Here is a 15,863-nt window from a genome sequence, read left to right as displayed (position 1 = left end):
AGCCTGTGTTCATATGTCACCTCCATAAGCTGGGACCCCAAGTCAGTGTTCAGAATCCACTGAGCCACTTAGAATCATAAATCTCTAAAAGACTCAAGTTGGACTTGGTTTAAGAATATCTCATCTTAGCCGAAACTGGTTTGGCTCAGTGGTAGAGTGTCAGTCTGCGGACTGAAAGGTCCCAGGTTCGATTCCGGTCGGGGGCATGTACATTGGTTGCGGGCACATCCCCGATAGAGGGTGTACAAGAGGCAGCTGGTCGATGTTTCTCTCTCATCGACATTTCTAGCTCTCTATCTCTCTCCCTTCCTCTCTGTAAAAAATCAATCAATAATATATATATTAAAAAAACATTAAAAAAAAGAAAAGAATATCTCATCTTAACTGATGGCTCAGTTGGTAGAGTGCTGTCCCTATACCCAAGGCTGCTGGTTCAATCCCTAATCAGAGCAATCCAAGAATCAAGCAATGAATGCATAAATAAGTGAAATAACAAATCCATGTTTCTTTCTTAAAACCAATTTTAAAAAAAAGAACATTTCATCTGGTGTTTCTACCATAGTATTAAAGTACTTTTATTCAAACATGATAGAAATTTGGAAGAGAAAGCTTTAAATACAGTTTTTTAAAATATATTTTTTTATTGATTTCTGAGGAAGGGAGAGGGAGAGAGACAGAAACTCAATGATGAGAGAGAATCATTGATCGGCTGCCCTGCCTCCTACACACCCCCTACTGGAGATCAAGCCTACAAACCGGGCATGTGCCCTTGACCAGAATCGAACCTGGGGCCCTTTGATCCACAGGCCAGCACTCTATCCTCTCAGCCAAACCAGCTAGGGAAAATGCAGGTTTTGATTTAATACACATAATTAGCAAAATATAGGTCTCTTTGATTTCTAAGAGTTTAAAAGAGGCTGTTTTAATGTCTGCAGGCTCTTCTGGTTAAAGCTAACAGTTACTGGTTTATGTTCTGATTTTACTAAAATTCCTGATCAACCAAGGTTCTATTGTAGAAACAAAATATTTTATATTTGAAAACATGTCAGACAACTGTTCTATCAAACAGTGACAATTTCAGCACGTAATTATCAGCTCGCTCACATACTTCTCTGGCTCCTTTTGGGACCTAGAGCATTTTCAAGCAGAATGGCCAAGCTGCTGGAACCATGTTCTCCCACTGAGTGTGCCTGGCCTAGCGTGACCCAACCAGACCAACACCCACACCCCAGTGCCCACTGGGCTTGCCTTGCTGAGACCCCATCAACAAGGAATGAGGCCCAAGCAAACTGATGCAGCATCATGTGGATTTTGAAAACTACTAAGATGAATATTAACAATAAAAAAGGGCTGTGTCCTCTACAAGGAAAAGAACAGTACTTCACTCTCAGAGGCACTAAAAAACAAACAAAACAAGGCTTGAAGCAAAGAGAAAAAATCAAGGAGCTTTCTGAAAAGGACATCCAATGCAGCTCTGCTGCAAGACAGAATTACATGGAAAAACAATGGAGCCTAATAGCTCTCTAACTTACAGGCCCTGCTCCATAAGAACTCATGTATAATAAAGAACCAAAAGTTTATAACAAGGGGAGACTTTAATTAAACAAGGGCAGGGTGGAGGGTGTCAATGTAAGCCTAGGCCAGTTCACAGCCTCAGTCAGCTGGGCTGCTGGGATCCTAAGCCAGTGGGCATAAGATCGCCATCAGGCAAATCTGTCAGACGTGCAAGGGAAGAAAAGACCTTCCAGCATTTTTGCAGCCTCACATGGATTAACAGGAGAGACAATTTAAATTATTATATCAAACAAAAGAAGAACTGCCGGACCGGTTTGGCTCAGTGGATAGAGCGTCGGCCTGCGGACTGAAAGGTCCCAGGTTCGATTCCTGTCAAGGGCATCTACCTTGGTTGCGGGCACATCCCCAGTAGGGGGTGTGCAAGAGGCAGCTGATCGATGATTCTCTCTCATCGATGTTTCTAGCTATCTCTCTCTCTTCCTCTCTGTGAAAAATCAATAAAATATATTTAAAAAAACAAACAAAAAACCCCCACAAAAGCCGGGACTGGTTTGGCTCAGTGGACAAAGCGTCGGCCTGGGGACTGAAGGGCCCCGGGTTCAATTCCGGTCAAGGGCATGTACCTTGGTTGCGGGCATATCCCCAGTAGGGGGTGTGCAAGAGGCAGCTGATCAATGACTCTCTCTCATTGATGTTTCTAACTCTCTATCTCTCTCCCTTCCTCTCTGTACAAAAATCAATAAAATATATTAAAAAACAAAAAAACACACAAAAACCCCACAAAAAACAAAACAAAAGAAGAACTGGAAGGAAAAAAGAAGGGGATATTGTTCAAGCCTACTTGGGAAGGGCTACTAATAAATTAATTAATAAAAATACTTTTTATTGATTTCAAAGAGAAAGAGAAGAAGGGAGAGAGAGAGAAACATCAATGATGAGAGATAATCATTAATAGGCTGCCTTCTGCATGCCCCCTACTGAGGTTCGAGCCTGCAACCCTGGCATGTGCTCAGACCAGAATCCGAACCGTGACTTCCTGGTACATAGGTCCATGCTCAACCACTGAGCCACACCGGCGGGCAAGGGGGGCGGTTACTTTTTAAAGCTGGAAACAAAACAAGCTACCTAATACAGAGTAACAGACAAGACTACATAAGAACAAAAAGAACCTTTAACTACAAAAATAACCAAATTAACAAACAAACGCACTGAAGAACATTCAGCAAACACAACCATCTGTACTTTACTGAGCATCTACAAAGGGAATGACATAAAGGCTTAAAACCTCAACAGCTAAGGATACAAACTGGAAATTCCCCAAAGAGGAATTAAGTGACCCCAAAAATTCTCAAAAAGACTGCCCTGGCCAGTTTCCTCAGTGGTTAGAACATATTCCCCATCAAGGTCATGTACCTGGATTGCAGGTTCAATCCTGGCCCTGGTGGAGGCATGTGGGAGGCAACCAATTGATGTGTCTCTCTTCATTGATGTTTCTGTCTCTCTCTCCTCTTCCCTTCCCTTTCTCTCTCTCTCTAAAAAGGACCAAAAAAAAAAAAAAAAAAAAAAAATCAACGGAAAAAAATACCCTCAGGTGGGGATTAAAAAATAATAAAAAAATAAAGACAGACCCCAAATTTTTAATTAAAAAAAAGAAACTAAGCGCCACTTTCACATGTTCTACTGAGATGCACTGGTGTGTAGGCAAGTGCCGTATGGATACGGTGGAAGGTGGTCTCACTCAGCACCGGAACAAACAGCCTGAATTAGGAGGACCTGCTGAAAAGGTAATTTGGAAATAATGTCTAAGGACAAGCAAAGGCCGGGAGCACCCACCTTCACAACTGTTATTCACACTGGGACTCTGAAGCCACAAGATGGTTCAGCAACAGAACGTGCGAGCTCCATCTTTGTCCCCGCAGTGAGGACTCCCTACGGACAGGCACAAGCCGCTCCAACGCACATGGATACACATTCTCTCCCTCACACATGCCTGCCAGCACACAGCCAGCTCTCTCTGCCGCTCCAATGACAGGGCACAGGAGAGCCACTCGTGTTCCAGATGGTGCAGAGCTGGTTCTGGAGTCCTGACCGGATCCAGTGGCTGGGGTAGCCTCTGTCTACTCCTTGAGTCCAGGAGGCAGGACTCAGGAGGTAGAGAAGGTCAGAAGCTCCCTTATTAGCATAAATACCACAGTCTACTCATTTGTTAGTTAACCAATTAGCTTCAACAAGCTACTAGTTACCTACTTTGAAAAGTTTACTTAAAGGAACCCTTTTGATTTTTACTTCAAAGGGTCAATTCCTACTCTCCTGAAGAAAACACCTCTATCCCAACGAGGCACCTTTTTCTCTCTGGCAGTTGGCAGGACATCTGCAGACTCAAAGATGAAAGCAGACCTAAGAGAAAGATATGTCTAACTTTTGGCATACTGTTAGCATGCACAGGAAGCTTTACCATCGATGTTTCTCCCTGCCTCTCCCCCTTTTCCACTCTGTCTAAAAATCAATGGAAAAATATCCTCAAGTGATGATTAACAAAAAAATAAAAAGTCAATTTAAAAAAATACAAAACATAATTAAATAGTCAGCCGAAACTGGTTTGGCTCAGTGGATAGAGCGTTTGCCTGCGGACTGAAAGGTCCCAGGTTCCATTCTGGTCAAGGGCATGTACCTTGGTTGCGGGCACATCCCCAGTGGGGGTGTGCAAGAGGCAGCTGGTCGATAATTCTTTCCCATCGATGTTTCTAACTCTCTATACCTCTCTCTTCCTCTCTGTAAAACATCAATAAAATATATTTAAAGAAAAGAAAAAGAAAAATAGTCAAAGGACTCAAAGTACCTTGACAAGTAAATACAATTGGTCAATGTATCTAGATGTTTGCTTTGATAAGAAATCAAATGCTAATCCACAGGAGCCCATTTTTTATTTTATTTTATTGATTTTTTGCAGAGAGGAAGAGAGGGGGTTAGAAACATCGAAGAGAGAGAACCATCGATCAGCTGCCGCCTGCACACCTATTACTGGGGATGTGCCCGCAACCAAGGTACATGCCCTTAACCGGAATCAAACCTGGGACCTTTTAGTCCGCAGGCTGACGCTCTATCTACTGAGCCAAACCAGTTTCGGGTTTTTTTTTAATATATATTTTTATTGATTTTTTACAGAGAGGAAGGGAGAGGGAAAGTTAGAAACATCGATGAGAGAGGCATCGATCAGCTGCCTCATGCACACCCCCTACTGGGAATGTGCCTGCAACCAAGGTACATGCCCTTGACTGGAATCAAACCTGGGACCTTTCAGTCCACAGGCCGACGCTCTATCCACTGAGCCAAACCGGTTTCGGCTGAGCCCATTTTTATAAATATATTTTATTATTGATTTTTTACAGAGAGGAAGGGAGAGGGAAAGTTAGAAATATCGATGAGAGAGGCATCGATCAGCTGCCTCTTGCACACCCCCTACCGGGGATGTGCCCGCAACCAATGTACATGCCCTTGACCGGAATCGAACCTGGGACCTTTCAGTCCGCAGACCAATGCTCTACCACTGAGCCAAACAGGCTTCGGCTGAGGCCATTTTTAGAACATCAAAATGCTCAAGGGTAGGCATGCCCATTAGGGAAATGGGGTTGTTCACAGGCACTGCAGCTACAAAGCACTGCCTTCCTAAATGTGCACCTTTTCACTCCACCTGCCACCCCAGGACTCCACCTTTAAAGAAATATTCAGACAAGTGAGAAAAACTATGTGCAGAGGATGAGTTACAACAGCAAAATCCCTGGAAGACCCCAAACATCTCACCAAGGAGCAGTGGTTATTTAAATCACGGTGAATTATGTCCAATCACAGATGCCTGGCCTGCTGAGACCCAAACGCACTCACTCCCTGCCCAGCGCTTTTTAACACCCACTTCCAGTTGTCATTGAGTGTTGCTGGCAGTCTGGGAGCAGCGAGCTGGTACGGAGCCTCGCGGGCAGCGGTAATGAAGACTAGGATGCCTGCTTTCTCTGTTTACTGTGTCTCGCAATCCCTGTATTCTGCTCTGCATTTTTAAAGCGAGTACTACTTATGCCTATAAATTCTTACCAAGGGTTTCCACTGGCCTGCTTCTCCAATAATAACCTCTTCTCATCTTCAGAAAACTGTAAGTCCAGTTCAAAAGAATTAGTGTCCAGGTCATGGATATACTGCTCGATGTTGCTGCCCGCCCTCTGTGGCAGACCCGTGTCTGAGGCAGACAGGGAGTGGGAGGATGACGATGATGACACCTGCATGCAGCCAAACTGGCTCAGGAGATTGTCGTACTGCAGGGAAGAGAGAAAAGTGAGAATAGCGCCTAATGTTCCGTAGGGTCCAAAGATGCAAACAACATTCTGACCTACGCTGTACCAGCAAGCTCATGGCCCGAGGGCCCCAAAGCCCAGTGGGAGATGAGCTTCAAAGCTGCAGCCCAGTTCTGTTTCTCCTGTTAAGTGTGGGCAGCCCTGACTTCTCCTCCATTGGCTGGCTGGCCACTAACCAAGGCAGGGCTGAATCCTGCCTGGTCTGGATCCCTCTTTCCGAGGGGAACATGAGAAGATGCTCACCCCAGAGCGAGCTAATCCGAAGGGGAACTTCTATAAGCCCCATGGCGCCCCCACTTCAGGGGGTTAGGATGCCTTCTGGGAAGAGGAGGGATGAGCACCTATGGCCCCAGAGAACCCCCTCCGCGGTGCAGAGACTCAGTGGCAGGAGTTCAGAGAGCCCTCCTCCTTTAGCCCTGTGGTCCTATGTCTCTGAGTCTATAGCTGTCACTATATGTTCCAATTTGACTGAGTTCAATTAAAATTTTAAAAAATACTCCTTTTCATCTCAGCAAAGTTTAATTAAGCTTGATATAGTCAGAGTTGCCTGCTATTCTAGAGAAAACGACAAACACTGTTGACACAGAAAATGGAATGACTCACAAATGTACCAAAAGGGAGGGGCTGTGTACTCGCACACTCCTAGGCTGCTGAACGGGCCAGAGACCCCAGTAAAGACCTGGAGAGAGTGGGCACCCTGGACAGCCAGCTTCTCCATGGCTAGCAAAGAGGAGAAGGAAAGATGCCACCAGGAAGAGGTGACATCCTTCCAAGTCCCTGTGTCTCTAGAGTCGACTCCCTCCTGCAGACCCTGTGCCCACCCTCCTGTGTTGCCCCAAGCAGCCTTCACTCAGGTGCTCACACAGCTTCAACAGCAGCCTCAGCCCTGCCCACTGGCTCCCAGGTAGGAGTGATCCTAGTGACACTCCTGGGGCCCCTCCACCTAAGGCCTGGAGCATTCTCCACTTCCTCTCTGAAAACGGCCCCTAGGCCACCACTGGGCAGTGTCTCTCAGCTTACAGAGGCTTCCGTCTCAACAAGCCTGCAAAGCCAGTGAGATGGCTATTACCACCACCTCCATTTCTGCATCAGGGAAATAAGGCTCAGAATGGGCCCGAGGCCACAGCCTGAGGGCCAGTGCGGAGTTCAGAACCAGACTCCTGGTCTTTCCAGTGCAGTGACTGCCTCGCTCCCATGGCGGACTGCTGGCTGACCACCACGCCCACTGTTTGCTGGGTGAGTCCTATCTTGGGGCCTCCATTGTACTGTTCCCAGGGAAAGCTCCAGATGCTCTACCTCTGCACTCCCCTCTTCTCCCCTCAGCAGCACCTAGGACAGACAGAGCAGCGCAAACACCAACCTAGAAAGGACATGTGACAAGAGTGACAGTGGGTGGAGTGGAGGTGCTCACCAACGCACAGGGAGGAAACACCAGACTGTGCTGAACAGTGAACTTCTCTCCGGGGGCCACATGAGCCCAGACATGAGCATCACCACAGCACCAGCATGGGGGGAGGAACACAGATGAGAACAGGGTGCCTGCTCTCTTCATTCCCTGAATGAAAACAGTTTCTGCTCCTCTCGTTCACAGGGACGTCCCCTTCCTGCTGAAAAGGACACTAGACTCTCTTGGAGCCTCACAGGTGGTGAGATTGTCCCCTGTGACACAAAGTCTACCTCTGCAGTAAGCAAGCATCTTCTGGAGCAGGTTTTCTCTGTATTTGATACTTTTCCAGGTCAAAGTATTTTTCAAGGTTCACTAAACTGTCCAATTGTGAAGTGTGGTATAGGGAGCTCAGGCCAAATACTTTCCAAGGTTTTCAAACCACACAGCCTTCAAAGCTGAGGATGAGCCACCTAACAAAAAGTAAGTTGTTAACCTGTAGAGCCAGTTTGAGATGGTAACATTTGAGTACCAAGAAGCCAGAGCTCTTGACATGGCAAAGGCAATAAAACAGCAGAGGGCCTGAAAAAGACACTCAAGTGTATACAAGCATACACAAACACTCACATGTACGTACATACACACACAGGCTACAGGAAGCTGAGATCTGAGACAACTGCGCCCTCCTTCAGAGCTCAGCTCCATCAGAGCTCGGCCAGCCAAACATGCTGCTTCCCTGGACACCCCTGCCAAAGGCACTGGAGACACTAACATACTCCTACCGGCTGTGCCTTAGGAACAACAGAGCCGGGGGAGGAAGGCCTGGGGTGAGCCTTCTGCAGTCTGCAAACACGGAGGCCGCAGCCACTGCAATGGGGAAGCAGGTCAGGCTCCCTTCAAGTCTAGGCACAAAGGATATTTCAGGAGAAGCAAAGGGGGATGTGTTGCTTATAACTATAAGCAGGAGACATAAGGAGCTCTTGATCTTCGAGAGGTGATACCAGTAATAATTTTAATTTGGCTCTGATTCTTAGATAAAGTATAGAATTCCCACATCAACTAAAGTGGAACTCTACACATAACTGGTTAGAATAAACTAGTGACAGAACTCAAGCCAGAAAAATGGACTATACTATCTAATAAAGAGGAAATACGCTAATTGACTGCACACCTATACAAATATGACAACATCCACAGCCAATAAGGAGGGAATATGCTAATTGACAGCTACACCATCAAAGATGGTGGCACCCATAGCCACAAGATGGGGGCACCAGTCCCTCAGCCCTGCGGGGGCAGCAAGTGTGCAGCCACGCCCACCCCCAGGTGGGTCCAGCCGCTCTGCCCACCTGCCTCCTGAGTCCCTCAGCTCCCCAGGGACGGCCCAAGGCGCAGGCAAGCCTTGGATGGCGCTGTGTAGCCAATGCCCGAGGTGCAGGTAAGCCTTAGATGATGGTTGCCCAGCCGACATCCAAGGCGCAGGCAAGCCACCAATGGTGGCTGCCCAGCCACCCAGGGCTGGCCCAAGGCGCAGGCAAGCCTCAGGTGGCAGTTGCCCAGCCACCCAAGGCCACCCAAGGCTCAGGTAACCAGAGTGTGATGGGACATCACCTTTCCCTGATCACCAGGTCACCTCCCTCCCCTGCGGGCTCCTGGACTGTGAGAAGGGCCAGGCCAGGCTGAGGGATCCTCCCTCCAGTGCATGCACCGGGCTCTATTCAATGATAATAAAAAACACTTGAAGGTGGACGGAGGGTGCACTGCAGTTCCTTGTACTCCTCTGTCCAATTCCATATGCTTCCATAAGAAAAGTTTAAAGAACAAAAAAAAAAATGAAAGAAAAGAAAAATTTAAAGAACAAAGTGTACTTACACTTACATCTGAGTTTAAGCTGGTGACTATAGCTTCCCACACATGCCAGGTGCTACACCCCTTGGGGTTGTACCACAGTCCCCGCTTTTACCAGGAACTAAAAGCTGACATTGACCAATATCTATCCTAAATGTCATGTCCCAAAAAGTTCAAAGCAACAGCACCCCAGGCTTCTCTTGGAAAGATCAGAGCATTCCAGAATGTTTTTAGATGTATGCTTACAAACCAAAGATACCAGCCAAGAGCATAAGAAAGATGCCCACCAGGAGACTCAGCACCAGGAGCCCCGGGGAAAAGTGGAGGTTCCTACTAGCTCCAGACTCCCCCACCCACCATCTGCTTCTGGTTCAATCCCTATGAGTAAAAATAATCTAGAAAAAATGAGGAAAAGGGACTTGACCACCCCAGGGCCTGGTGACCTGCACTCGGGGCAGACTCACAGACAAAAGCCACTTCGGCCTCAGTCTTGGTGAGACTCAGGCCTGGACTGCAAAGTGTCCAGATCTATGCTGGCTCCCCCTTGAGTCCTTCATCCCATGAAGCAGAGTCCTGTGGTCGAGGGGCACAAACTTCCTAAGCACAGAGGAAGCATTTTCACAAAGTATGACAAGCGGAATCCATCTCTGCCTGGTTGTTCCTGACACACACGAGCCAGCTTACATTTCCATAGCAGTCTTCATCATCTTCCGACATGGCTGGTAAATAGGCGGTGAGTTTCGGAGGTGTCTGGTGATGCAAATTCTCCCACGTAATGGACTCAAAGAATGAATGAGCTTTCAGGGGGCCGTATCCTTCCATTTCTTCACAGCCTAATCGCTTTGTGGCATCTAAAACCTTAAATAAATGTCAAGACATGTTAGTATTAGGGTTAAAAAGTAACTCTGACAAAAGTTCTTTGTGAGTAGTTCCTTTAACTTCCCAGTACCCTAGAAATATAAAGTGCCGTGGCCCATCCCACCTGGTCCTACCATGGGCCAGGGACATACCGAGTCACCTTCTGAGCTTCCTTCTACTTCTCTCCAGTTTCTGTTCCTTTCCCTCTCACAGGTGAAAAGAAATCACAACTCAAAATTAATGGAAGCAGCAAGCTCCAATCAAAAGCCATAGAGTAGCTGTATGAATAAGAAAACATAATCCATATACCGTGTTTCCCCGAAAATAAGACATCCTCTGAAAATAAGACCTAGCGCATGGAAAGATAAGACATCCCCTGAAAATAAGACCTAGCACACCTTTGGGAGAAAAAATTAATATAAGACACTGTCTTATTTTCGGGGAAACAGGGTATATATGCTGACTATAATAGAACCACCTCAGAACAAAAGATACAAATAGGCCATGGCCGGGTAGTTCAGTTGGGTAGAGCATCATCCTGATAATGCCAAAGTTGTGGGTTTGATTCCCAGTCAGGGAACATATAAGAGCCAACCAATGTGTGCAAAAATAAGTGGAACAACAAATCAATGTTTCTCTTTCTCTAAATTAAAAACAAAACAAAACGACAGACTGAAGTTGTGAAGGGATGGAAAAAAATATTCCACGCAAATGGAAATGGGGAAAAAAAAAAAAAAAAAAGAAAAGAAAAGAAAAAAAGCTGGGGCAGCAATAGTTATCTCTGACAAAAGACTTCATAACAAGAGACAAAGAAATTCACAACATAATACTAAAGGGATCAATTCAACAAGAGGATAAAACCCTTTCAAACATACATGCACCCAACATAAGAGGACCTAAATATATAAAGAAAATCTTGGTAGACATTAAGGGGAGCAACTAATATGGTCATAGTAGGAGATTTTAATAATCTACGGTCACCAATGGATCTTCCAGACAAAAAAATCAACAAGGCAACGACAATCCTAAATGACACAATGAATTAGTTGGACTTCATTGATATTTATAAACTATTTCATCCCAAAACAGTAGAATATACATTCTTCTCAAGTGCACGTGGAACATCTTCAAAGACAGATCACATGTTAGGGCACAAAATAAGTCTTCATAAATTCAAGAGGATTGAAATCGTATCAAGCATCGACTCTGATCAAAATGATATTAAACTAAAAATCAACTACAGTTAAAAAACGGAAAAACATTTAAACACATGGAGGCTAAAATAGCATGTTAGTAAACAACTAGAGGCCCGGTACATGAAATTCATGAATGGGTGCGGGGAGGGGTCCCCACAGCCCAGCCTGCACCGTCTTCAATCTGGGCCCCCTCAAGGGATGCCCAACTGCTGGCCCTCACTGGCTTGCCTGCCTGATTGCCCCTAACTGCTTCTGCCTGCCAGCCAGATTACCCTTAACCACTCCCCTGTCAGCCTGATCGCCCCTAACTGCCCTCCCCTGCTGGTCTGGTCACCCCTAACTGGCCTCCCCTGCTGGCTTGGTCATCCCTAATTGCCCTTCCCTGCCGGCCTGGTCACACCTAACTGCTCTTCCCTGTTGACCGGATCACTGACAACTGCCCTCTCCTGCTGGCCATCTTGTGGGGACCATCTATGTCCACACGGGGAAGGCTGTCTTTGACCACATGGGGCAGTTATCTTGTGTGTTGGAGTGACTGTCAATTTGCATATTACCCTTTTATTAGATAGGATGACTGGGCTAATAATCAGATTAAGGGGAAATAAAAACATTAACTGGAAACAAATGAAAATGAACATACAACAACCCAAAATCTATGGGACAAAGCAAAAGTAGTTCTATGAGGGAAGTTCATAGCATCACAGGCCTACCTCAAGAAAAATCTCTATCAATCTAACCATTTCACTAAAAACATTAAAAAAGAACAAACAAAACCCAGAATGGAAGGAAATAAAAAAGATCAGAGCATAAACGACATAGAAACTTAAAAAACAACAATGAGAGTGGTTCTTTGAAAAGATAAACAAGATTGATGAACCTTTAATCAGAGTCATCAGAAATTTTTGAGTGGCATCAAAATACAAATAAGTAAAATCAGAAAGAGGTGAAGTAATAACTGACATCACAGAAATACAAAGGATTGTAAGAAAAGACTATGAACAACTACATACCAACAAATTGGACAACCTGGGCAAAATAGATAAATTCCTAGAAACATACAATCTTCCAAAACTGATTCAAGAAGAATCAGAAAACCTAGAATAGACAGATTACAACTAATGAAATTGAAGCAGTAATTTAAAAACTCCTGGCAAAGTTCTGGACCAGATGGCTTCACAGGCAAATTTTACCAAACATTCAGAAGAATGCACACCTATACTCCTCAAACTGTTCAAAAAAATTCAAGAGGAAGGAAGACTTCCAAGCTCTTTTTATGAGGCCAGCATTACCCTAATTCCAAAACCAGACAAAGATACTATGCAAAGAAAGAGAAGTATAGGCCAATGCCCCTGATGAACACAGATGCCAAAATCCTCAATAAAATATCAGCAAACCGCCTGGTTGGCGGCTCAGTGGTTGAGCAATTACCTATGAACCAGGAGGTCACAGTTCAATTCCTGGTCAGGGCAGAGATATGCCCGGGTTGTGGACTTGATCCCCAGGGAGGGGCACGCAAGAGGCAGTTGATCAATGATTCTCTCTCTTATTGATGTTTCTATTTTTCTTTCTTCCTCTCCCTTCCTCTTTGAAAGCAATAAAAAAATTTTTTTTTTTTAAATTAGCAAACATTAAAAAGACCATACATCATGGCTAAGTGGAGTTTATTCTGGGGATGCAAGGTTGGTACAATATTCTAAAATCAATAAATATGATACACCACATAAACAAAAGGATTAAAATCACATGATCATATGAATACCGTAAATGCAGAAAAAGCATTTGATAAAATCCAGGACCCTAAAGAAAAGGCAAAAAAACAAAAACCAACCCCCGACATACAAACACCCCCCACACACACACACACACAAAAGAAACACACACCAAAAAATAAAATCCAGCACCCATTTATGATAGCACCCATCTGTGACGTCAGTAATATGGGAATAGAGGGGTCATACCTCCACATAATAAAGGCCGTATATAACAAACCTACAGCTGACATCACACTCACTGGGCAAAAACTAAAAGCATTTCCCTTAGATCAGGAACAAGACAAGGATGTCTACTTTCACCACTCTTATTCAACACAGTAGGGAACTCCTAGCCACAGCAATTAGACAAGAGGAAGAAATCAAAGGCATCCAAAGGAGGAAGTACAACGGTCATTATCCTCAGATGGCATGATATTGTACATAGAAAGCCCTAATAATGCCACCAAAAATTACTAGAATAAATGAATTTAACAAAGTGGCAGGATACAAAATTAATATTCAGAAACCAGTGGCATTTTTATATACCAATAATGAACTATCAATAAGAGAAATTAAGAAAGCAATCCCATTTACTATTGCAAAAAAAAAAAAAAAGATTCCTAGAAATAAACTTAACCAAGAAAGTAAAATTACTCAAAAAATTATAGAACATTAAAGAAAGAAACTGAGGAAGAAACAAATAATTGGAAGCATATATTATGTTTTATGGATTGAAAGAATTAACATCATTAAAATGTCCATACTACCAAAGTAATCTACAGTTTCAATGCATCAAAATTAAATCAGCTAAATCAAAAAACTTCTATTAAAATACCAAAATAACCAAAGTGTGGCTTATTGGTTAGAGAATGGGACGGGCACTGAAAGGTCTCGGGTTCAATTCCCAGCCAAGAGCATGTACCTGGGTTGCAGGTTCGACTCCCGGCCTTGGCCAGGGTGAGTGCAGGAGACAACCAATTAATGTGTCTCTCTCACACAGATGTTTCTTTCTGTCTCTCCCCCTCCCTCCCACACTCTCAAAAAAAAAAAAAAATTTTTTTTCAATGGAAAAATTATCCTCAGGTTAGGATTAACAACAACAACAACAACAAAAAATACCAACAGCATATTTCACAGATCCAGAACAAATATTCCAAAAAATTTATATGGAACCAAAAAGGATTCCAAATAACCTCAACAATATTGAGAAAGAAGATCAAAGCTGGAGTTATCACAATAACTGATATCAAACTATAACAAAGCCTGGTAATCAAAACAGGCCGGTACTAGCATAAGCACAGGCATATAGATCAATGAAACAGAACAAAGAGCCAGAAATGAACTCACACCTTTATAGTCTATTAATATTTGACAAAGGAGGTAAGAATACATAATGGAATACGGACAGTTTCTTCAATAAATGGTGCTGGGGAAACAGAACAGGTACATGCAAAAATAAAAGAAACTAGATCACCAACTTAACACCATATACAAGAATAAACTCAAAATGGATAAAAGACAACTGCAAGCTGAAAAACCACAAAAACTCTAGAAGAAAATATAACCAGTAAAATATCAGACATCTTTTGTAGTAATACTTTTTCCAATATATCTCTCAGGGCAAGGGAAACAAAAGAAAAATAAACAAATGGGACTATATCAAAATAAAAAAACTTTTTTTGCAAAGCAAAAGAAACCATCAACAAAATGAAAAAGGAATCCAATGTATGGGACAACATATTTGCCAATGATACATTTGGTAAGGAAATAATTTCTAAAATATATAATGAAAGCATACAATTCAACACCAAAGGACAAAAAATCCAATTAAAAAGAGAGCAAAGGGCCCTAACTGGTTTGGCTCAGTGGATAGAGCGTCGGCTTACGGACTGAAAGGTCCCAGGTTCTATTTCTGTCAAGAACATGTACCTTAGTTGCGGGCACATCCCCAATAGGAGTTGTGCAGTAGGCAGCTGATTGATGTTTCTCTCCCATTGATGTTTCTGACTCTCTCTCCCTCTCTCTTCCTCTCTGTAAAAAATCAATAAAATATGTATTTTTAAAAAACCAACAAAAAAAACCACCCCAAACAAACAAACCAAAGTGAGCAAAGGCCGTAGCTGGTTTGGCTCAGTGGGCAGAGTGTCAGCCTGTGGACTGAAGTGTCCTGGGTTCGATTCCGGTCAAGGACACATGCCTGGGTTGCGGGCTCGATCCCCAGTGGGGAGTATGCAAGAGGCAGCTGATCAATAATTCTCATTGCCGAAGCCGGCTTGGCTCAGTGGTAGAGCATCGGTCTGCGGACTGAAAGGTCCCAGGTTCGATTCCGGTCAAGGGCATGTACCTTGGTTGCGGGCACATCCCCGGTAGGGGGTGTGCAAGAGGCAGCTGGTCGATGTTTCTCTCTCATCGACGTTTCTAGCTCTCTATCTCTCTCCCTTTCTCTCTGTTAAAAATCAATAAAATATATATATAAAAAAAATAATAATTCTCATCATTGATGTTTCTATCTCCCTCTTCCTCTCTCCGAAATAATTAAAAATAAAAAATAAAAAAAATGGGCAAAGGATTTAATAGACACTTTTCCCAAGAGGATATGCAGATGGCTAATAAAGACATAAAAATTATCAGCATCATTAATCATCAAAGAGATGCAAATTAAAACCACAATGTGATATCACTTCCCTCCTGCCAGAATGGCTATCATCAATAAATCAATAAACAACAAATGCTGGTGAGGTTTTGGAGAAAAGGGAACCCTTGTACATTATTGGTGGCAATGCAGACTAGTGCAGCCACTATAAAAAACAGTATGAAGTTTCCTTAAAAAAATAAAAAAAGTTCTATATAATAAAGAGATAATTAATATGCAAATTAACCCTCAAACCCTCACAAGATGGCTGCCTATGACCAGGTTGGCACTGGGGTTAGTGAGGGACAACCAAACAACTGAACAAGCAAGCTGTGT

At 43.8% G+C, this 15,863-nt stretch overlaps 1 protein-coding gene across 2 annotated transcripts in view; it reads right to left on the bottom strand.

Moving 5' to 3' along the window:
* The window catches only part of PDPK1 (3-phosphoinositide dependent protein kinase 1), an 81,506-nt gene that overhangs the window by 9,073 nt on the left and 56,570 nt on the right, over positions 1–15,863 (bottom strand). For both annotated transcript variants that reach the window (XM_084882332.1, XM_084882333.1), the window contains exons 10-11: positions 9,775–9,948; positions 5,602–5,819 (exon numbers count right to left, since the gene is read on the bottom strand). In XM_084882332.1, the coding sequence (XP_084738458.1) occupies positions 5,602–5,819; positions 9,775–9,948 (392 nt within the window). The remainder of the gene's footprint in view (positions 1–5,601; positions 5,820–9,774; positions 9,949–15,863) is intronic.

This window comes from Pipistrellus hanaki, assembly GCF_964339955.1.
Source record: "Pipistrellus hanaki genome assembly, chromosome: 4".
Classification (NCBI taxonomy): Eukaryota; Metazoa; Chordata; class Mammalia; order Chiroptera; family Vespertilionidae; genus Pipistrellus; species Pipistrellus hanaki.
This window is presented reverse-complemented; position numbering and strand designations above follow the sequence as displayed.